This window comes from Arvicanthis niloticus, chromosome 7 (genome assembly GCF_011762505.2).
Source record: "Arvicanthis niloticus isolate mArvNil1 chromosome 7, mArvNil1.pat.X, whole genome shotgun sequence".
Taxonomy (NCBI): Eukaryota; Metazoa; Chordata; class Mammalia; order Rodentia; family Muridae; genus Arvicanthis; species Arvicanthis niloticus.
In genome coordinates, this window is record NC_047664.1 from 76,363,998 (window position 1) to 76,387,782 (window position 23,785).

At 43.6% G+C, this 23,785-nt stretch overlaps 1 protein-coding gene across 2 annotated transcripts in view; it reads left to right on the forward strand.

The window, feature by feature from the left end:
* Kit (KIT proto-oncogene, receptor tyrosine kinase) overlaps positions 1–23,785 on the forward strand; it is an 80,331-nt gene that overhangs the window by 45,479 nt on the left and 11,067 nt on the right. The window contains exons 6-13 of one of the 2 annotated variants that reach the window (XM_076938662.1): positions 2,301–2,490; positions 4,446–4,561; positions 18,878–18,992; positions 20,602–20,795; positions 22,045–22,151; positions 22,248–22,374; positions 22,634–22,738; positions 22,841–22,951. In XM_076938662.1, coding sequence (XP_076794777.1) covers positions 2,301–2,490; positions 4,446–4,561; positions 18,878–18,992; positions 20,602–20,795; positions 22,045–22,151; positions 22,248–22,374; positions 22,634–22,738; positions 22,841–22,951 — 1,065 coding nt within the window. The remainder of the gene's footprint in view (positions 1–2,300; positions 2,491–4,445; positions 4,562–18,877; positions 18,993–20,601; positions 20,796–22,044; positions 22,152–22,247; positions 22,375–22,633; positions 22,739–22,840; positions 22,952–23,785) is intronic. The other variant, XM_034509300.2, reaches the window with a different exon arrangement.

Genomic DNA, 23,785 nt, shown 5'->3' on the forward strand with positions numbered 1-23,785 from the left:
CTGCCATGTGAATGCTGGGAGTTGAACCTGTGTCCTCTAGAAGAGCAGAGGACTTAACCACTGAGCCATCCTTCTAGCCTTGCTTACACATTTTATCTGTAATCTGACCTTTTTTGATTGTGTGGGTCTCTGAATATATAGCCTTGTGGAGCAACATTGATTCTTTTAACATAGCAAGATTCAACAAACAAGAAAGCCTTGGTCATAAAGAATGGCAGGGGTTATGTCATCTGTGATCCAGGTGTTAGGACAGAGCCAGCCCCAACTCCAGTTTTTATTTTGGATGAAAAAATTACTAAAAATAATCCCGTTCGAATTGGTTCAGTAGAGAGAGGAAGGACACAGGACTGTGGTTTTGACCTTGAACCTTTAGGCAACCAAACAGCATTAAAAAAAAAATACCCCAAACAAACAAGAAATCCCCACAATGACAACCTTCTTTGTATATATAGATAACTGCAAAGTTAGTAAAAGTTTACAATACAGTTTAAGCACTTGAAAAAAAAAATGAAATAAACTTTAAACTCTAACTGTATGTAGCTACTTCTTAAAGATTTGAGTATTTTGCTTATATTTTTGTATATTGAGTTTTCATTATACAATTTTATTCATATTCTTATTCTCTTACTTAAAATGTATAATAGAGAATCTAAAAAAAGCAGGCATTCTTGGCTTCTTTTAAACCCATGTTCAAAGCTAGACTTTGCCTGTATGGCTCTGGATCTAAACATAAATCATCGATTTCATCTATAAATTAGAGATTGCAAGTATTGCCTATAAACTGGAGTGATCAACACTCTAGTTTATAGACAATACTTGTAATTTGTTGTCTTTGTGGGGTTGGGAGATAGCTTAGTGGTTAGGAACGCTTGCTCTCCCCACGAGGAGCTGAGCTCAAATCCTCAGCACTTATATAAGAAACCAAGTGTGGCTTCTGGAACTCCTTCTGTAGACCAGGTTGGCCCCGAACTCAGAGATCTGCCTGCCTCTGCCTCTGGAGTGTTGGGATTAAAGGCATGCGCCATCACCACCCGGCTAGTCTCCCCACTCTAAATGTGCATGTACCATAGATACAGACACACACACACACACACACACACACACACACACACACACACACACAGAGAGAGAGAGAAAACCCATAACCTATTTTTCAGCTCTATGCTCCAGAAATGATTGTAAGCATAAATGTCATAATTATTAAATGAAATGTGTGCTAAAAATGCTCGAGGCAGCTCTTGGCACATAGTAAGCACCATCCCCTAAATGGTAGCTATAAAAATAATATTGGCAATTATCTTATTGCTCTTTTTCAAGCTCTCTCTTGGATTATTACATAACCATCTCTAAGGCTGCATTATTTACTTCACCAATGTTCTGTCATGTCAAGAGTTATCAAAACCCGTGCAAACAGTACTTTGTGCATCTCTCAACCCATTTTAAGAAGAGTTCTCAAATGGAAATTATAGGATTTAGACTTAAAAATAGATAATTTAAAAAAAGAAACTCTCGATTGCTAACTGGTTCTGAGACGTAGTGCGCTAGTTTGCCATGTGCGCTTCCCTGTGCCTCTTCGAAACACACTCGAGATTCTTGGGTTTATTTTAAATTAGTTTTGCTATTTTTAATAAATGGAGAGTGCCATCCGTATTTTAATGGCTGGTTTAGCTAAACAGTCCTTCTTCCATAGTTTAATGTCTTCTTTCCCATTACCTTAATTCGAATTTGCCCTTTGCAATATTTTCCTTTTGTCACTTCTGAGAAGCACCCACCCCTCTCCCCTATAAGCAGTAAAAGCCCAGTTTTCCCGTTAGAGCATTGTCTGACTGATGGCCAGTGGTGTGATAACGAACAGCACTCGGTGTGGAAGGGCCAGCGATCACTTTCTTCAAATGTGAAATGATATTTTTTGCAGCGTTGTAATCACATTTTGGATCTCATTCTTGCTTTGACTCAATGGTACTATTTCTTTTTTACTATGTTTGTAATCCTTCTAGGCCTTGGTGGGGGCTGTTTAATAAAATATTTTGAGCTTGAGCCTCGCAATCGAGGAGGCAAGAGGATATAGAGAACCTTTCGGGGAACTGGTAGCAAGGCAGCAGTACACGTCCCAGACTTAGTCCATGCCCCGCCTAGTCCAGGACAAGGTGAAGAGCAAAGGCGGCTGACATGCCTCTTCTCTCGTGGTGCCAGTCAACACTGGAGGCCACCATTTGCCACCATTTTTGTGATTCTAGGTTGAGGTCACAGGTTCTTGTCAGTTGTGAATACTGATTGCTGTCTTATTCTGTTCTGATTAGAAAAAGGATTCATCAACATCCTCCCTGTGAAGAACACTACGGTATTCGTAACCGAAGGAGAGAATGTAGATCTGGTTGTTGAATACGAGGCCTACCCCAAACCCAAGCACCAGCAGTGGAGATATATGAACAGGACCTCCACCAACAAAGGGGAGGATTTCGTCAAACCCGATAACAAAAGTAACATCAGGTAAGAAGGGGACTTGTGCCTGTGTCTCCCCGAAACCTTCCCAGGCCATGTGGTGACCCAGCAGTGCGTGGGAAGATGCCGCATGAGGAGGGACATCTGGGGCATCCTCTGTGTCCTCTGCCAACAGTTCCATTTTACTACGGGTTTAAAATGTTTCCACCACACGTATTTGAACATATGCCTACTCAGTATCTCATTTGGAATGTGGGGGTGACTTTTCTCTTAGTTTTAAAGGTAACCCAAAGCAGTGACTAGCATATTTTCAGGACACAATAATTCTCCTTAGAAAGAAAGGGAAGTTAGTATTGTTATTACTTTATTAAATCTCTGAAGCAACTATGAATCATTATGCTTCGGGCCAGGTGATTGATTATTTTTTTTTTTCAGATCTCTTATTAAATCTTCAAAACATCGTAATTACAGTAATAGCAGTTATAATACCTTGTGTGCTTTCATTTGTTTCTATCATATATACCATACACACATCAGCACAAATCTTAGATGTAGCACTTGTTGTTGGGTTTTTTTTTTTTTTTTTAATTTAACTTGAGGTTCTGTGGGTATGTAATGGTGCATGGACACAGTGCACCCCAGAAGACAACCTTTGGGTGTCAGGTCTCTCCTTCCACCTTTACACACATTTAAGGGATCAAACTCAAATGCTTGTGACAAAAACACCTTTGTCATCTCACCGAACCTGTGACACTCTAAGGACCCCAGTGTTTGTGGAAGCGGAATCCGAGGCACAGGAGGCTGAGGTGATCTGACCAAGATGAAATGACTAATAAGAGGCTGGGAACTAGGCAGAGTCTGTTAGTCCATCCAGGAGCTACTGACTGTTGGATGAACACAAGAAAGAATTGGGGTACCCTTAGCTTGGGATCTTGCATGCCTTTGTCTAAAAAGGCTCAGTTCCCTAGAAGCTGAGCCTGAGACAGGAAGTGTCAGGTGTTGGGGTTTATGCAGAGAGAGAACTCTGAGGGGGCAGGAAACCAGCTGAGAAAGAACCTTGGAGAATTCTATACTGAGCTATCTGTACCTGGCCACTCAAGGTCACCCTTGGCTGAAGGTGACAGTTGCAAAGTATCCTGAGCTGTACCCACAACAAGGGTCTGTGGGGACATGGGGATAGGCCCGTCGAGGACACACACAGGACCAAGGCACCTGCACGAGAAGCTGAGATGAGAACATTGAATCTAGCAGCAGGTGATTGAACCTGAGCAGGTTGTCTACCAATGGAGAGAGGAGAGTGAGTGAGGCACTGAGTATGCGCAGTCAGTCATGGCCTGCTCAGGGGAATCTATCCATCTTGAGCTCAAGGATTGTATGGTGTTTCTTCTTCACAATCATCCTGTAGGTTTCTGAGTAGAGCAGATACTTGAATAACAAATACACCCAGGGACTCTGGGGAAAGACGTCTGGAAGTAACAGGAAAACTTAAGATAGCGTGACAGAAGCAAGGCAGGGGACAGTGGGTGAAGGAGTTTGTGATTGTGTGGACCCCAAGGTCTAAGTGTTCACATGAAAGTCGAGGGTGTGTGCAGACTACTGAGCTATGGGTTCCCAGAACAGAGATTGAGGTACTGCTACAGTGTAGGCAGAGGAGGAAGTGGTCATGAAGGTAGCCTGGGACAGTGGCCCCAGAGGCTTGGCTTGCCTATTTCTGTATCTTTATATGCAGGCCTTTGTTCCCCAAATAGTAGTATGTGAGGTGTGTGTGGTGTGTGTATGTGTGTGTGGTGTGTGTGGTATATGTATGTGTGTGTGGTATGTATGGGTGTGAGTGTGGTGAGTGTGTGTGTGTGTGTGTGTGTGTGTGTAATATGTGTAGGAGAGTAATGCCAATTCATCGATATTTCCCCCAAATAGGCATCTTTTTCCAAGTAGAAACTGACAGACATGCACTCCAGGATGGACTCTCCACAGGGAGTTGATTTATTGCCCTTCCTTTGTAGATATGTGAACAAGCTTCACCTGACCAGACTGAAAGGCACAGAAGGAGGCACTTACACCTTTCTGGTGTCCAACTCTGATGCCAGTGCTTCCGTGACATTTAATGTTTATGTGAACAGTAAGTAAATCGCTGGACTCCTTATCTTTTTATTTTGTGTTATTGCCCGATGCAGCCGTGGGTCTAACAGCTGCAGAGCTGCGTTTCTTGTGTACTATGTAAATAATGTTTCATGATAATTTTGACCTTAACAAAGACCTCGTGGTTTGGTGGTTGGAAGAGAAACCAGTTCCCTGTCCTACATTTCACTGGCCACATGACCTTGTTGAAGTGCTGTGGATTTCTGAGGGCCGCCTTTGAAGTCAACAGAGGAGCCAGAGAGGCTGAGCTTAGAAATTGTTTAAGAGAAAGTGTATTATTATTGATTGTTAAACTGGAGAGCCAGGTGTTGAATGGAGCTGGCATTTGCCATTGGGAGGGAGAGGGAGAGGGAGAGGGAGAGGGAGAGGGAGAGGGAGAGGGAGAGGGAGAGGGAGAGGGAGAGGGAGAGGGAGAGGGAGAGGGAGAGGGAGAGGGAGAGGGAGAAAGGAGAGGGAGAGGGAGAAAGGAGAGGGAGAGGGAGAAAGGAGAGGGAGAGGGAGAAAGGAGAGGGAGAAAGGAGAGAGAGATACTGTTAAGCCCTGACAAGAATTTTTCTCTTACCAGAGCTTTCTCTCTTCAGCCTGTGATATACCATTTGTGTTTAAGATTGTTCTCCCACTATGATCGATGTGCTATTGACCCAGCTCCATGGGTCACTCCTGAGTACTTTAGGAGGACTGGGGAAGCAGGCAGCAGGTGGTTTGGAGGACAGCAGTTGTCTGTAGTCATGGGAACCTCAAAACCTCAGTACCAAAGTGTCCTGCACGGCTATGCTTCTTAGCAGCGGGGGAAGCCATGTAAGCAGGAGTCAATGCTTGCTTTGGCTTCTGCCAAGGGCAGGGCTTCTCCTTGGCTTTGTTCTGGGTCCAGCATGCATTGTCAAGGAGTGGTAAACACCATTATATGTACTAGAATATTCCAGAAAATGGTCCAATAAATAACTGTTAGAATTATCCCTCCCAAGTGTGGATCTGGGGAAAGGAAATGTTCCTGTGTTAGTTATTGCTCTGATAGGGTGCAGAAGCAGTCTGGGGAGAGTGGGTTTAGATTCTTGATTGCAGGGAACAGGCCATCTTAGTAAGGAGGGCATGACTTTGGAGTTTGGTCTGGGCAGTGGGAGCATACAGCTCGTTCACCTCATGACTAATCATGAGAACTGAGGCTGGAAGCCAGGCTATAACCTGCCATGCTCACCTCCTCTGCTAGGCATGCCTGCTGCCCTGAAGGTTCCATGCTCTTCCAAAACACTACCAACCAGGGGCATCAACCAGCCTGTGGGGATATGTCAGATCAAACCAGAATGACTCCCTATAAAACTAACCTAGGGACTGGGCAGTACACTGGGTTCTAAGTGGGTTGCAGATGGCCGAAGTGGGCAGAGGCAGGGGGAGTGCCTTCCCTCCCTAGAGCAGCATGTCTGCAGAGGTTTCAGGTACCTCTTTGTCCTTTGTCAGGTATCCCCTTTGTCCCTGTCCTGCTGTGATAGCCATTTGGGAATGTTCAGATCCATTTGTTAGTGAAAAAGAATCAGCTAGTAAAGCCCTCCTCTGGTTGGCTTTTTTTTATTGTAGTCTAGAGTTGCTTGACTGTATCAGTATTTTTAGAATTGTGTTTCCTGATGAAGATCTATCAGTCAGGGTTCTCTGAAGGAACAGACCTGCTAACACACACACACACACACACACACACACACACACACACACACACGCGCGCGCGCGCGCGCGCACCCACGCACGCACATACACGCAGAATTATTAGATTGGCTTACAGAATGTCATCAGTGTAGTCTGGTAATGGCTGTTTCATTCAGTCCACCAGGCTAAATGTCTCAGGAGTCCCAAGAGTCCCAATCTGATACTGAGTGCCAGAAGGATTTCTGGAGAGCCCTGGTCTTTGCTCTATATTGGAATCCTAAAGAAGACCCAGATTGAGAGAGGGTTTTCCTGCTATAAATAATCTGATCAAGACAGTCCTTCTCAGGAGTACCCGCTGCTTGGGTTTTAGTTGATTCCAGAAACAGTCAGGTTGACAACTGAGACTAACCACTGAGGACATCAGTATGCATTTGCGCTGGGTGTCAGGGTACAAGCCTTTGATCCCAGCATTCTGGGAGGTGGAGGTAGGTGGATCTCTGGGAGTTCAAGTCCAGTCTGGTCTAGTCAGTGTCAAGGGGGAGAAGTGTCACAGACCCATAATTAAGCATTTTAGTGTTGCAAACTCTCCCGGAATCCTTTATCTGTTTATGTGTCCTACACACCCTTAAAGGGTATAGGTGGTGGCGGTGGTGGAGCCGATGATCCCAGACTCTAGACCATGGAGCTTCTTCCAAAGGAAATGTTAATTAATATTTCTGTTCCTGAGAACAGTTTTGATTATTTGGTATCTCATTGGCCCTCAATTCAAATATTTCTAGATTAATTCAGATGTTAATCAAGGGAGCTTAATATATTACACACAGGCAAAATTACCTACTTCTGAAAACCGTAATAATTCAACTAATTTAAGAGACGACCGTAGGCAAATCAGTATCTTTGCAAGCATAATGTGCAAAACTGTTCATGCAAAACTTGATTCTGAGTGTAGCTGGCCTCTCTCACCTACCTGTACCAATACCCCTTAATCCATGGTAGACCAGTACTCCAGAAAATACAGTGAGAGCCAGCTACTAGAAAGGCAAGATAAAGAAACAGGTGGATAGCATGCCGGGCTTTGTTGGACACTCAGATTGCTCCTTCTCAGTGCCACCAGTAGCAAGCAGATCGTAGAGGAGCGCACTACATAGGGCCCAGAGAAGCTCATCATGTTACTCTTTGCCTGGGTCTTCTGGAGCCTCCTTTCCCAGTGTGTTGTCTGCCACTTAGGCATGAGACACTGACTCAGTACACTTCTAACTTTTTTTTCTGGGGGCAGAATTGCAGTCATTCGATTTTTGAGGTTGCCTTGCCACCTAGCAGGGTCAGTTATGATCACATCTGCTAGGGACACCGCTTCCTACCACAATGATCTCTCCCTGCCAAAAGAGGCCTCTTCTATAGTCCAGAGTTGTGTGCTCCGACAAGCCTGCAGCCATTGATGGGATACCTTCTTCATCACTCTGGGAGGAAGGAGGACAGGGCAATCCGCTCTGCCCTCTGAGCTTAAGCTTTTCAGGAAGGCTTTTCATTTCTGTCAGTTTCTTGCCAATGCTAAGTTGACAAAAGCTGTTCATTTCACTCACAGGGCACATTGGATTTACAAATGGCTTTGACAGTAAGCATATTTGTTTAAACTGTCCGCCTCTTGTGAGGAACGTCCCTGTCTCTCTGTACAGTTACAGTCGACAGTATTATGGGTTAGGTTTCTTTTATTTAGTTAGTTTGCATTGGACTTAAAGTCAAGGGCTGGGGACGTGGTTCAGTTGGTAAAATGCTTGCCTGTCAATGCTCCAGCATTGCACAAAAGCAAGCCTAAGCATGGTGGTATGTGCTTATAGTCTCAGGTAGGAAGGTCAGAAGTTCAAGGTCATTCTGAGCTACGTGGTGAGGCTAGCCTGAGCTGTGTTTGACCATGTTTGAACCTGTCTCTAACAAGCCACCAAACAAAAGTGTTTTAAAATCAGAACCTTGGGATGCATTGTGTCCATGTTGACATCACAAGTAACAGTGACAGTTATGGGTAATTCTATGCATGGTTTATTCTGTAAATAAGCTTAGCCTCCAGGGGGAAAGGAATTATGTATTGCAAAAATTAGAATTAATAAAAGTCAAGATAATAAATGCACCGGGTTAGCACAGAAATTCAGGCTCCTTAGTGACATGATGCATAATTGCTTCCCAGATTCAGTGCTAAGAAATGCTAATGCGTAGTCCTTGATTTGGAGTGGTCTAAACGCTTCGAGAGTCCATTTGTTTTGAAAATATCTCATGTAGATTTCAATGTAGTTAGTGTGGGGTAGGGGGCTAATTCCTCATGTAGGAGATTTGGAGATTTCATAAAAATAAAACAAAGCCTCGATTTTTTTTTTTCCCCTGTTGAATTTGCATTACTGTAATTCCTCCTGGGAGTGCTTATTCAAGGTGTACATAGCGGTTGAGTTCTTAGTTCTGAAAAGTCGGTGCCCTTTGGGAAAACGGTGAGGCATGCGAAAACTGCTGAAAGCGTGTAATTGTAAAACCCCAAACTGATCGAATGTGCTTTCTCCATGAGGCATGAGTCTCTCCCAGAATTCTCTCGATATTGAAGAAAAATTTCATCTGCCTGCAGCGCTTATTGGGAGCCTCTGGTTGTGCTTACTACCCGGGTCAGTTATGTGTCCGCCAGATCTACAACCAAAGGCCACGAACTTTCTCACTTAATTTTTGGGCTTTTCCTCTCATCCCAGTCTGTATTTTGGGGGTAAAGGACAGACTTTCTAGTGGATTTGAAAGGGCAATCAGCAAAGTAAATCTCTGTATAAATCTATTTTGACTTTTAATCTCAAATATCCATGAGACTCGTGGAGTTATTTGCATAATTACTGGAGGACATGATACTTGGTCTAACACTAGTTATCTTTAAACCTCTGAATTGTCTTAAATCTTCAGACAGCATCTGATAGCATTTGCAAATCAGCTTCAGGAATTTAAATATGTGGTGTAGAAGGGCCATCAATAGCTCCTCCTCCAGTCCTAAAGGTATTACCTTCAGTGACAGACTTCAGCCATTGAGGATGGCTGCTGAGGTCCATGGGCATGGGGACAGGAAGGGCTTCCATAGGGCTGGCTTGTCTTACACTAGACTGGGGTCCCCAGTGATGGCTTGAGCCACATTATGTTGACTATCAGTGCCACCAGCTTCTCTTTATTTATGGAAGGTTGCTAATGGGACACCAGAAACAACTTAAGGAGATGCCCAATAATGGATTATTTCTAAATCATTGCATCAAATAATTAAATCCTGCTGGGTGCTCACTTGATTATTTATAGACCCCACAGTACACCAAAAGCAGCCCAAGTAATAAATCACCCGAAATGAAGGTTCTTGACGAGAAAGGAAGTTTTCCTTTGACCACATTTGCAAGGTCCAGACCGCTTTTGATATATGTTTGGGTAACTGATAGATAGATCTGGTTACAGATGGCTAAAGCCTGGCTAGGTAGAAGCCACTATACACTGGGCAGCCTGCATGTAAATCATATGGCAAGTCCACTTGCCAACAGTGGAGGTGGACCTGTCAAGCCAGCCGTGTAGACAGCTTCAGACCGCCTGCCAGCCATCTGGGTTGTCCACCTGGCTGGAATCTCAGGGTCCTTTACCAGTGTGAAACTAGGAATGGCTGCCTGCCTTCAAGGGCTGCTAAGTTTGGTGGCTTGGAAGGGAGTATGTCCTTGAAGACCCTCACTGAACAATGAGAACAAAGCTCCAAATATGCAAATCTTTGCATAATTGGAGATATTTTCCAACCTTCTAGCCACTTGGTTTCTACTTCTGTCTTCTTTCCTTCTCCCGTTCATTGATTGATTGTTGATGCTGGGATTGAACTCCAAGGCCTCTCAATGCCTCCTGCATCTGATCTGCATTCCCAGCACCGACGTTTCTATTAAGGATGGGTGTGTGTGTCTATATAAGATTTTTCTAACAAGTGTTTGTTTGCCCAAATTGTCATGTTTGAAAAACTCTAGTGCATTTCTCTATGGGGTTTTATTTGAAAAGGTTTTTGCCTTCGAGTCCTGCTTGGAGGCTTGGTCCTGGAGGAAGTAGTTTGGATTCTGAAACAATATAGAATTGTACTTCATGAAGGCCTTGCTATGTACTTGCTTCTCAGAAGCTGTGGGGCTTCCACAGAGGCTGGAATGTAGTAGTCCATGCTTGCAACTTTGTCTTGTTCCATGAGGATCTTCAAGGGCAGACTCGCTCCAAGTCCCCAAATTGAGCTGTCCCTGAAGGCAGGCAGCCATTCTTCTCACATTGGTAAAGGACCCTGAGATTCCAGCCAGGTGGGCGATCCAGATGGCTGAGTGATCAGGCCTAGATGGTCTGAAGCGATCAACATGGTCGGCTTGACAGGTCTACCTTCCCTGTTGGCAAACAGGCTACACACAGGCTGTTTTGCAATGCAGTTGGTCGTATCTATGTGTTTTTGAATTCAGCTTTTCCTAACTTCAGAAATGAGGTTTGTTAAACTCGGAAAATGTCAAAGCAAAAATGAAAAGAAAATTTTATATTTACTCTCCAAAAGTTTTTTTGTTTTTTTTTTTTTTGTTTGTTTTTTTTTTTGCCATTTCATTGCTTCCCATTGCTATTATCCCTCATTTTGTATCTTCTTCCAGACTGCTCGCAAGACACATGCGTGTGTGTGTGCATGTATGTTTATATTATATACGTGCACATGCATGTTTCTATGAGGCCATCAGCTGGATGCTCTTACAGAACACTCAGGCATGGTTTCTGGCATTTACATGGTAGCTCACAACCATCCATTACTTTGAGTTCCAGGGGATCTTATGCCCTGCACAGGCACACATTTGGTGCACATACATACATGCAGGCAAAGCGGTCATATACATGAGATAAAGTGAATAAATCTTAACAAAAGTGAGGTTGTGTTATTTTATATCCCGACTCTTTAGTGCTGAGTGCAGATGTACTGAGAACGTCTTTCCAGTCATAGAGCACTGTTCTGCAGCCTCCCTCTGCTATCTCTTTGTGCAGATCTTTCATAATCCCTTTAATCCCACGCTGCGTACAATTTTTTGAGACATTAAGGAGTGAGACGGTTCTAACATGATGTGACAGAGTTTTAAAAGAAACCTGTCAGGAGTTTATAATCATCTTGTTTAATCTCAAATGTGTGACCTTGCCTAAGTGCCTGGAAGTTACAAAGTCGCCATCTGTCACTGTATCTCGTGCTCTGTGTCTTCCACACAATGTCATTTCTCAGGACCATTCTGAGTTAAGAATAGCTCTCAGGTTGTCTTAGTATAGTAGTTACTCTGTGTAGGAACAGTTGCCAGCCTTTTGACATTAATCTATTTGTAGACTTTGTACATTAATTTGAGATCAGGTCAGACTTGAGTATTTTTATAGCCCCTTAGAATGAGTATTATTTTGGTGTGACTTTTTTTTCAACAGTTGTTTTATGTTGTGTGCATACACTCACACGTCCATCATGCCACAGTGTGAACAGAAAGTCACACGATCATTCGTGCCACAGTGTGAATACAGAGTCAGTCATGAGTTTGTCTATACCACAGTGTGAATGGGAAGGTTTGGGAGACAGTTTAAGGGAGTCAGTTCTCTCCTTCCACCATCTGAGTCCTGGGGATTGAACTCAGGTTGCTGGGCTTAGGGACACAAGAGCCTTTCCCCATGGAGCCATCTCACTGGGCCCTCAATGTGTGTGGCATTACATCTCTTCATAGAAATAGAATCTCTAGATATTAGAATGGCTTTAGATATTGAAATAGGAGGGAGACAGATATGGAAACCAGCTGTTAGCATAGAACTGGAATCTCTTTTACTCTGAAAAAAAATAAGAAAAAGGCAGCAGTAAATAAATACCTGTAAACATCTTTCTCTGGTCCCATGTTGTCACTATCACTCTCCTTCATGTCTCATAAGATAATCCACCCTTTGGGGTGTGCCATTAATTGGAGTATCTATTTGAATGCCAGGCATCTTAGAGAATTCAGTCACCTGCCTCAGTCATGGGGCCCTTTGTTGCCTATGTTGCTTGCATGGTTAGCCTTTTTCTTTTTAAAAATTAAATGGTAGAAAAGCAAAGGAGTGAGTTCAGTGTGTAAACGTAAACTTTGATGAAGTCGCCTCCTGACTCTTCCAGACAACAGCACGAGTAGCCGTTTTATTCTGTGGACCTTCTGTTCTGGGGAAATTTCCTTTGCATTTGAGCCAGATGTGTTTTTACATCAAATTAGCCCCATTCGTTTATAAATGTATGCAGGGTCGCCTCTAATTCAGCAGGAATTTAAATTAATCCAAGAATAGGTACATAATTTTTTTCTGTGGGCATTATGTCAATATCCTCTGAATTATGTGGCAGAATGAATTACCTACTTTACAGAGTAGAAAAATAACATTTCAGCCTGTGCCCGTGCACCTTGGCAGCCTGCTTAGCTGCTCTGTGATGGACGGTCAGGTTCATGTCTGGGATGCACACGGCACTGAGGATCTTATAAGTTGAGTTTAGTAAGACTGAGTAAAGGCTTTCTCCAGGTAGAGACATTATTTCCATCTTGAGTGGAGGTTGTTTTTGCCTTTTGTTGTTGTTTTTAGATTGTGTATGTTGTAGCCTGCATATGTGTTTGCGTGTTCCCATGTGTGTGCACATGGGCATACTGCTGCACAAGTCTGTATAGAGGCCAGAGGTTGATGTTTTATGTCTTTCTCCATTTCACTCTGCTTTATGTATTAAAGCAGTAGTTCTCAACCCGTGGGTGGTAACCCCTTTGGGGGGGTGCCATATCAGATATCCTGTACATCAGATATCGACATTACGATTCATAACGGTAGCAAAATTACAGTTAGGGAGTAGCAATGAAATAATAGCACGGTTGGGGGTCACCACAACACGAAGAAGGCTCACAGCATTAGGAAGGTTGAGAACCAATGTATCAAAGTGAGGCCTCTCACTTGAACCTTGAGCTTGCTGACTCAGCAAACCTGGGCAGCGATCTGGCTCTGGGGATGCTGGGTCTTGACTTTCAGGCACTGAGATTATAGGTGGGTTGTCATTCCTCCCTCCTCATGTCTGTAGTTTATATAGTAGGTGTTGGGGATCCCAACTCTGGTCACTTGTTCCTTACTCTTGTCTGGCAAGCACTGCCACTGATCCGGCTCCCCAGCCCCTAGGGGCTCTTTCCGATGGTGTTTTAGAACAGGGATTTGGAAAACTATATAGGTGGCCTCTGGGTTTGAGCAGCCAACAAATTAAGAAAAAAAAATTAAGTAGTTACAAAGTTCAGAGATTGGAGCTAGAGAGATGGTTCTGGAATTAGAGCACTGGTTGCTCTTCCAGACATCCTGAGTTCAATTCCCAGCAACAACATGGTGGCTCACAACCATCTGTAGTGGAGTCTGATGCCTTCTTCTGGTGTTTATGAAGACAGGGCACTCATGTACATAAAATAAGTAAATAAGTCTTTTAAAAAATTAAAGGTCAGAGATTTTGAGATACAAGTTTAAACTCATAATCTAGTTGGGAATATCACTGCATTAAAGTGACATTTTGTTGTTAAAATGGGCTTGGCATTTAAAATATATAGTTGATGGGTTTTTTTGTTTGTTTGTTTTGTTTGTTTATTGGACAAATTTCTGTTTTGAAATGACTGTTTGAGGTTTGATGGTGTGTGTAGATCAGTTTGTAAAGTTTACTTAACATGCAAGGAGATGCCTTGGATTTCATCCCCGACATAAATGAGCTTAGTAGGGTATTCCTGTAATTTCTGCACTCTAATTTTGGAGGCAGGAAGATTCAAAGTTCAAGGTCATTCTTGGCTACTTATGGAGTTTGAAGTCAGCCTGAGCTATGTGAGACTCTGGCTGAAATATCTGTAAGAAGGGATACAATGCAATAAATCCCCACAGTGTCTATCGTGGGGACTTCTGTGACACAATGCCTATAATTTTTCTTTTAGTTAGTTTTTTTTTTTTTTTGTCAGTTACAGTTAGTTTATAGTCTTGTTTGAGCTGGTTGACATTTCCTCTCATCCTAACAATATTGTAGAACTGTAGCTTCTATCCAGACCCAACCAGGACGGTGACGAATTGTGAATGCCCACTGTGTCATCATTCTGCCCCAGCAAACCCAGAGATATAAAAACAGAAACTCATCCTTCCAACCACTCTCCATTTGGCCTTTTATTATTTGGAGACCCGAGTCTGTGTTCCCTCGCCTGCTGATTATAGCGTGCAGGCAAATTGTATTCAGCATGGGAGCTGGTTAAGGTGGGCAGGGCCAGAGAACACCTCTTCTCAGAGCCACTTGCCTGCAGGAGGTGGCTGGAAGGCAAGTCCTGCAGCTTCTGTGGCCTGGAGCCTTGCAGGGTTCGCTGCCAGCTCTTGTTCTGTGTACTGTGATCCTAAAATTCATTTTGTTCTTATTTTCCACATGGACCTGATGGTGGTGAGAAGGATATTTTTCAAAATCACCAATCTGCCGGGTAAATCGATGTTTTGGATTTTAATTGCAGGAGCAACACATTCTCACAGTTACTGCCTACAAGCCAATCAGTGATGTTGGGGACACTGGGGTGGCTTAAATCTATGGTGTTTTTCAAATGGAAAGGGCTATTTTTTAAAAATTCTGCCCAGGAAACATATCACTTAGACATTTCTTGGGCTTATCAAAAACCCCAACTTGGGAGGAATTAGGGAACGTGTCATTTGATATTACTACTTATTTCAGGACGCCTACGAAACCACGCTCTGACTTAACCTGGAGAATTGCAGTTTTGTATCTTTAGCAGTGAAATGCATATTTAATGCCATACACGGTGCATTGAGCCACTTATAAAATGCAGATAAGCTCAGGTTTTCATTTTGGGGATCAGTTCTACCTAGCTCATTCTTTATGCATTAAACATTTTCCTAGTACGGCCTGCCGAGGACGGCCTACGCTGGGCCAGCAGGACTTAGCCTTTTCAGAATGAGGCATCACACCACCAGTGTTGAGGACAGGGCTGGGACTAAGATTAAGAGAACAAAACTGTAGGAGGCACGTCCTCATAGGTAGCCACGTGTACCTTAAGAGTTGGTGATTCTGATCCATCACCCGTGGGCTGCTTCCCTGGCATGCTTCTAGTTCTGGCTTTTATTAGTTTTTTTATTTTTATTTTTAAGGCGCTTTGTTTTTAAAAAAACAACAACAAAACCAAAGCTGGCTGGCTCAGATCCTTCACTGTTAGAAGCTGGGGGTTGGGGCAGCAATCTGCATTTAGCTTCTCACATAGCTAAGGTTTAGGACTCTCTGAGGCTCAACAGGACAGAATCAATTCAACTAGCCTCAGGTTATGTCCTACCTGGGATAGCAACTTTAAAAAAAAACAAAAAACAAAAAACCAACAAACTCACCTAATTAGCCAAGACATAGGAGCAAGTAGGCCAGCCAGACCACAGCATCTCTGGTTTCGGACTGGCCATTATGTAACTGCTCCCAGGTGTCGTGCTCCAAGGCTTGGATCTTAGAGAGGACTTGTCACAAAAGCAAAGTGTAATTGATGGCCCAAGTTTGAGCTGTTCCAATTTTTTAATTAAAAATGTTTTATATGTATGTTCATTTTTGGCTCCACATTCTCTGTGTGATAAGGAAAAAAGGTGAGAAGAATAAAGTAGATACTGTCTGTGAGCCTGCTGGCCAGAAGTCGGCACTATTAATGCCCCACAAAGCAGTGGCTCTCAACCTCCTGAATGCTGCAACCCTTTAACACAGTTCCTCGTGTTACAGTGCCCCCCCCCACTATGAGATTATTTCAATGCTACTTTATAACTGCAGTGAATACTACCTGATATGTAGGATATCATATATGTAACCCCCAAAGAGGTCAGGACTCACAGGTTGAGAACCATTGCCATAAGGCATTCTTTCAGCATTTAGGAATTATTTTTCTATTGTGTCAACCCAATTAAAAAAAAAAAAAACAATAAAAGCCCATCTTAGAATGTGATGGACCTACGCAAGGCTGAGGGCTAAGAGTGTCAGCAGGTCCACCTAATGAACTTAGGATGTTTGAATCCTGCCATCTCCTTGCTACGTGCTGCCTCTACATAGATTCCCCTATTCATTTTTTGTTTTGTTTGTTTGAGACCGGGTTTCTCTGTGTATCCCTTGCTGTCCTAGAACTCATTCAGTAGACCTGGCTGGCCTGGAATTCACAGAGATCTGCCTGCCTCTACATCCTGAGTGCTGGGATTAAAGGCATGCACACCACCACTGCCCGGCCCTTAATCATTGTTAATGTCAGTATATACAAACTCCCCATGTCTAGGAGTTTATGTAGATTTTCTGTCTCTTGCTTCTCTGCAAGAATAAAGCAACTAGGTCTCCTGGCCAGGAAAGCCACTATTAGATTTTTCTCACAGTTACTTTTTTGTGACATTGAGCATTTGTTCCCTTGGGTGGTCTTGTATTTATTCACCAGCTCTTACTATGTGTCTGCTGCCACCAGACCATTAGTCTAACATGCAGCTGCTGTCGTTGAAAGTCTGATGGAAGAGGCAAAAAAAAAGCATGAGTTAAGTAATAAAGTCAAGTGTTCCTTAGGGCTCCAGGAACAGGGATAGAGACCAACCAACTTGGCTTGGGAGAAGTGGGGTTGCTTAGAAAAGGAAGTGACTTCTTGCACCGAGTCCAGAGAGACCCACCGTATGGCTCCCGCAGTCTCCAGTACAATTGCATGCTCCTATGAGTCCACTGTTCTTTTGTGTCCTACTTTTCAGCCTGATCCCACAGTTGCCCATGATAATTAAATGAAACTTGCCAGATGGATGCTTTTGCAAGACGATAGCTCATCTTCTTGCTCTATTTGTGAAAGCTGGCGTTAGATCCAAGTCCTCAAGGATGCTCCTACCTTGAGATAGCTTTGTAGAGCAGTGGCTCTTTTGTGTGTGTTTGCCAAACGGCTTGCCATCAGCAGGACCAGGTTGAGTGACAGGTGGGTGTGTCATGCATGTGGACACTGATCCCTGCCAACTCATCTTGCCTCGGAGGGAGTGAGGTGCTGAGTGGTTCTTCTGCAGAGATGCTGTTGATCATTACCTTCCTTTGGGGGGAGATGAACTCTGTAAACTCTGATCTGTCAGCCTTTCTGTCTCACATCTATTGCTCTTATTAGTCTGTGTATAATTGATGTTGAATTCCAGCACTCCAGGTTAACACACACACACACACACACACTGTCACACTATCTTAAAGAAGCAATTTTCAGAGCAATATGTGTAGCTAACTCCCTGGTATGTATTCTAATAGGAAATAACCAAATCAGTAGCAGCAGCAATAGTAATAATAATAATAATAATAATAATAACAATAATAATAATAAAGAATATGTCATCTGAGTCATTCTTGATTCTTTTAAAAAAACTTTGTATTGCATTTATTTATTTGTGTATATGGGGGGCAGTGTGTGCCAACAAACACGCACATGGAGATTAGAGGGCAACCAGTGGGGGTCAGTTCTCTCTCCTCCCACCCTGTGGGTCCCAGGAATCACTTAGTCAGGATGGTGGCAATTATCTTTACCTGCCGGGACAGCTCAACAACCCCTCCTCCTTTAGTTCTTTGCATATTCTGTTACTTAACTAACATCCTGTAAGATGGGAGTCGTTGTTCCCTATCTATAAATGAAGAAATAGAAATAAGAGGAGGGACTCAGGAGCTTCATCAGCAGTTGGATGTCCACTGCACACCTGCCTTGCTGGTTCTTACAGCCCTGGGCTTTTCTGTTGCGATGCACCGGGCCATGCTTGCCGTCTCTGCCTGCACGATGTCGTCTGTTAAGTACACTCATCCTCAAAGGACCAGAGGCCTTCAAGGATTATAGTGGCACTAGAACCGTGCACTAGAAGTTCACCTTGCTTTTACTTTAGAAATAATTTCCGGAATTTGAAATTGTCGAATATCAAATTGATTATTGTAGTTACACAGGACTGTCAAATTAGAGTCTTCCCGCTGGTACAATTTATGTTTTTGCTGATTATACCCAGGCTGTAGATACATGTATAAAGGAAACTCTGGGGCTGATCTCTCCCTCCTTCTCTGTGTGCGTTTTGTATGAAATAAAGGCTTAGCCTCTCACACTGCCATTCACTGTCATGGTCTAGATTTCCTGTAAGTAAGGCAGTCCAGCCTTTACCAACACCACCTCTTGTACATCCTGAAAGGAAAGCACAGCTTCTATTTTCTGCAACAACTTCTAATTGCATCTATTCCAGTCCCTATAGTGACATAAAGTGTCGGAGCAGGTAGAGTGGCTTGATGCCCTATTGGCAAGGAGTCCAAGTTAAGAAAGCTGATTTTGACCCAAAGCAGAAACTAACCAGGCTGGTCTTGCAGGCCCTGGTCTACAGAGCTTCTCGGGGTCCCTATACCTTGGGGATGGGGAAGGTCCAGGCAGCGCTGGACAGCATACCACTGAACCCTCGTGATGCCCACTGAATTTTTGTGATACCCACTGAATCCTCATGCTACCTCTGGATGTCTCCCAAGTCCCTCGGGTTCCTCAGCTGCCTCCAGAAGGTTCTAGGGATGGGATGAGAAAGAGAATTGAGAAAAATCACGCCGTGCTTGTTCAGCCAACTGACGTGGCTATTTCTCTTCCTGCAGCAAAACCAGTAATCCTGACATATGACAGGCTCATGAATGGCATGCTCCAGTGTGTGGCAGAGGGATTCCCGGAGCCCACGATAGATTGGTATTTTTGTACAGGGGCAGAGCAAAGGTGAGAGGATTATTTTTGGCACTGGTTAAAATGTAGAAGGGAAGGACTATTATTCACTTGAATTTCAAATGTGTTTTCAGACTTGCTATTTATTTTTTTAGAATAAAAGACTATCTTTTGATTATTCCTTTTCCCGCCTATATCTGTGAGGCTTCTTAAGAAGGGGATAATGGCTATATTTTTCCTGGTCGACATTAATTTTGTTTGCTGAAAAGTGATTACCCAGTGACTTCTCTATTTTGGTGGTTATCTTTTTGGGTTTATCGTGCAATTTCTAGCCTGCAGGTAGATAAAGCAATTTCCAAGGACGGAGTAATTAGATTTCCATTCTGTACACAGGAGGTAGTGTGTGTGGGAAATGTGGCTGCAGTTATCATGAAAAAAAAAAATTACCTCAGAAGTTAATTGCTAAGTAACCAAAAAGTAATGATCGCACAATTGCAGCATACGTACGGCATTTGTGAGCAGTGGGCTTACAAAAAGTGTTCTCCTTGATTAGGTGCCCAGCCCCCGACACAAGGAGCATCTGCCACTGTGTGACTTCTCCCTCAAAGTCCACACTTTAAGCCTTAAATTGTCCTCTCGAATTACCTGAAGATGAAAATGGGGTCAACTTTGCCGTTTTTACCCATAATCCACTGTGTTATACTCCAGCTTTAAAGGCTTAGTTTGGCCTCATAAATAGAATGGTAGTGGAAATTTTATTTTTCATGGAAGATGTTTTATGACAACATATCAGGACTGATTGTATCGAATTATTGTTAGTGTGGGCTCTAGCAGAACGTTTTGTTTGAGGGAACAATAAAGAGGGCATAAAAACTCTGAACATAGTCTCCTCTATGACATGGCCTGAGTAGATATCTTCTGCTCAGCAAAATGTTTAAATGGAAGCTGACTGTGTGCCAAATGCTAGTGTCGCAGACACCACGCTAGGCTGTGCCCACGTGTCTGCCTTGGTGTACTGTGTTTTATGGGTGGAGAGAGAGCAGACAGGACAAACAACCAACATGTGTAGGTATTTAGAAGACAATAGGAAAAGGTGTCCCAGGACTGCCGCCCAAAGAGAAGATCCAGCAGCCAGAGTGCCCACTGCCACACGATGGTACCTGCTTCCAACTCTGGACCTCAGGCTCCTTCTTATGGAACTTTTTGAGTCTTTCTTGTCTTCATTCTTGTTGATTTCTTCTGATTTCCTCTTCTGATCTCTTCAGCTTCAGCTACCACAGTTCTTTCTAAGAGTCTGTTGTGGCAGGATCTGATGGTGGCAGCCATTTCTAGTCCATTTTTGAGTTCTGGAGATGGTATTGCCTTAGAAACCTAGCCCTGGAGAATTCACAGAACCTGGTAGAAGTCACCAGGTAGGGCACTAAGAGTCAGGACAGCAGTCCACGTCCAGCCCTAAACCATCACTTCTCTTTCTGTTCTTCTGCAGTGCCTTCCACACTCACAGGGCCCCCAGGGGTTCTCTTCTCCTCAGGCTGTCCTGGCCAGGGGGCTGCGAAAGGGAGCCTGAGTTTCTAGCTTTGCCACACAAGTGTGCCAGATCAAGGTGCCGCAGGCTTTTATTGGCTTCCTGGCATAAGCCCACACTGTTGTTCTCTTGTTGCAGGTGTACCGTTCCTGTCCCACCAGTGGATGTACAGATCCAGAATGTATCTGTGTTGCCATTTGGAAAGCTGGCGGTCCAGAGTTCCATAGACTCCAGTGTCTTCCGGCACAATGGCACAGTGGAGTGTAAGGCCTCCAATGGTGTGGGCAAGAGTTCCGCCTTCTTTAACTTTGCATTTAAAGGTAACAACAAAGGTATATTTCCTTTTAATCCAATTTAAGGGGTGCTTAGGCTCTGTCTTCCATACCATAATCTTACTTCCATTTCATTATGGGCCATATCATCTCCGGTAATACTGACATCACACCACCATGTTGCCATCAAACTCACAGACTCATTCTGTACCAACCTGCTGATAAAAGTTTTGCATTTACTGACGTAATCTTGACCATTTTTCTTTCCCAAGTCTCTGTGTATTTGTATGAACCTCTAGACAATGAGTAACATACATACAGTTATAATTGGGTAGGGGAGCTTCCCTATACACCAGTGTAATTAGGACACATTGGATATGTTAAATTCAAGTTAAAATTTCAGTTATTTAAGATGAGGTATATTTTGCTAACCATCTGTATCAAAAATGTTAATAGTATTCTTTATGTGATCTTATCAGCAAATAGTTTTTTCCCATTTTATTTATTTGTATGTATGTATTTATGTACTTGCCCATCTGCGCTGTCAGAATCACACAGAGTCCACTGCCTGCTGTGTGGCTGGCCTCTGTGAACTAGGCTCCTTGTCCACTGAGTGACTAGCAGGCCAGATGACCTTTGAAGGCATTGATGAATGGGTACATCTGAGACAAGGAAACTGGGCACTAGAATTTTTTTTTTTTTTTTTAGTGCCCAGTTTCTGTGGTGTTTAGCATGGCCATAGGACTCATGCCGAAAAGTTGTGTGCCCTCAGCTTTTGGATGAGGAGAGGCCGAATCATAACTCTGCTCTCTGTTAATTTCCCCAGACAGAGCAATGATAAGGATGCTTCAAAAAAAAAAAGTCTTTCTTCTCTGTGGCAGACAGTAAGGTTCAGTGTAGAAAATTTAGAAATGTACAAGAGCAGAAAGAAGCAAATGTAAACCACCCGGAAAGGAAGTCCATTCAGATGTTGCTTTTCATTCAAAACAGCATTACATCATGTGTGTTACTTCAGAAATGTTAGTTTTTTTCTGTACTCTGGTTTCAACTTACATCTTTAAAGGTGCCTATGCAGCCTGTAAGGGTGTGGTTGTGGGTATTGTGCTGTGCCAGAACACATACCCAGGCTCCAGCCCTAGCACCAAGAATAAGTAAAGGAAGGAGAGGGAGAGGTGATGTATTTGAATACCAAGAGAAAGATGTGTTCCCTGCATGTGCCATGAGGGGCACGGTTTAGTTTGGGACAGGTGGTGATGGCCAGGCTGTTGTCCCGCCGATGGCTCACGATTACAATTCTCTTCCCTTGCAGAGCAAATCCAGGCCCACACCCTGTTCACACCGCTGCTCATTGGCTTTGTGGTCGCAGCTGGCGTAATGGGGGTCATTGTGATGGTTCTCGCCTACAAATATTTGCAGGTGAGCACCGAATTGTTCCCCGCCTGGGACGCCACACTGACAGGAGGCACTGATTGTTCAGCCCGTGACACATCCTTTCTTTCTTTTCTCTTCTAGAAACCCATGTATGAAGTACAATGGAAGGTTGTCGAGGAGATAAATGGAAACAATTATGTTTACATAGACCCGACACAACTTCCTTATGATCACAAATGGGAGTTTCCCAGAAACAGGCTGAGTTTTGGTCAGTATGAAGCAGGGGCTTTCCACGCAGCCCTTTTGTGTACGTGTTTTTTTTTTTTTGGTAAGGAACCCACAGTGGCTTCCTTGTCTTGTTTCACCTGAAACAAGAAGTGCTTTCTGTCAAAGTGCACAGAAGTTGGCAGGGTTAGCAAAAAGAACCCTGTGGAGAATTGACTCCAGACACGTGGCTTGTTGATTTGGGAACCTCGAGAACTATTGGCCCTCCGGCTGACCTGACCCTGCCTTCTTCCTTCCTAAAGGAAAGACGTTGGGCGCTGGTGCCTTCGGGAAGGTCGTTGAGGCCACTGCATATGGCTTGATTAAGTCGGATGCTGCCATGACGGTTGCCGTGAAGATGCTCAAACGTAAGTGTTTCTGGGGCGCTGCTCACTGCCTGTACTGGCCAGTTTGTCTAACAGGTTCCCCACCACCTTTGTTTTGCTAAAATACACCGTATTCCCTTTTAGCAAGCGCCCATCTCACGGAAAGGGAGGCCCTGATGTCAGAACTGAAGGTCCTGAGCTACCTGGGCAATCACATGAATATTGTGAACCTCCTCGGAGCATGCACCGTGGGCGGTGAGTCTTGTCTCCATAGCACCTGTTGCTGTCTGTCCCGTTATCAAAGGATGATGTAGGCAATGCTTAGTTATAAGCCTATTTGAGAGGTTTTTTTTTTTTTTTTTTTTTTTTTTTTAAACTTAGCATTTTGTTCTATTTTGCTAGGTTTGGTTTTCCACAGTATTCCTAAGAATGTAGATTTTTTTAAAATCATTTCTGTGTCCCTTCAGACTCGTGTCCGTGTCTCGCTATGTTGTAGAGTGTTAGAACTACTCACCACAGCTGTGTTTGGAGCCCATTACTCAGATTCTTATTTCTCCCCTCCCTCTCCACAGTCCTAAGGACCTCTATTCTACCCTCAGTAGATCAACATTTTAAACTCCAACAGACTTTTGGGAGCACACAGGATTTCTCTTTATGGGGATCCACTTATACCCCCACCTTTCCTCATTATACACTGCAGTGTGTGTATTGAATTATAATACTGTCCCCCCTCAAACAGCTTAAACAGGTAGAGGTACAGCTTTTAGTTGTAGCATCTCGAGGGGTGGGGTAGCTTGGTATATTGCTGGGCCATAATCAGCCACTTGGGAGATAATGTTGACTTACCTTCTATAACTGAAAGCCGCCCCGAGCCTCCCAGTTCTCAGATGCACACCAAGTAGAGCAAGCTTTTCACTTCCTTAAAAAAAAAAAAAGCTTCCAGGTAGTTCTAACCTCTAAGTCAGTGATCCCACCAAGGATGTCTTGACATTTCCAGAAGACATCTTGTTCTGCAGGAACAGAGGTGTGTAGAGTGAGCTCTTGCTGTCTGTCTGGAGAGAACCACGGGACAGTCGTCAGCTTTAGACA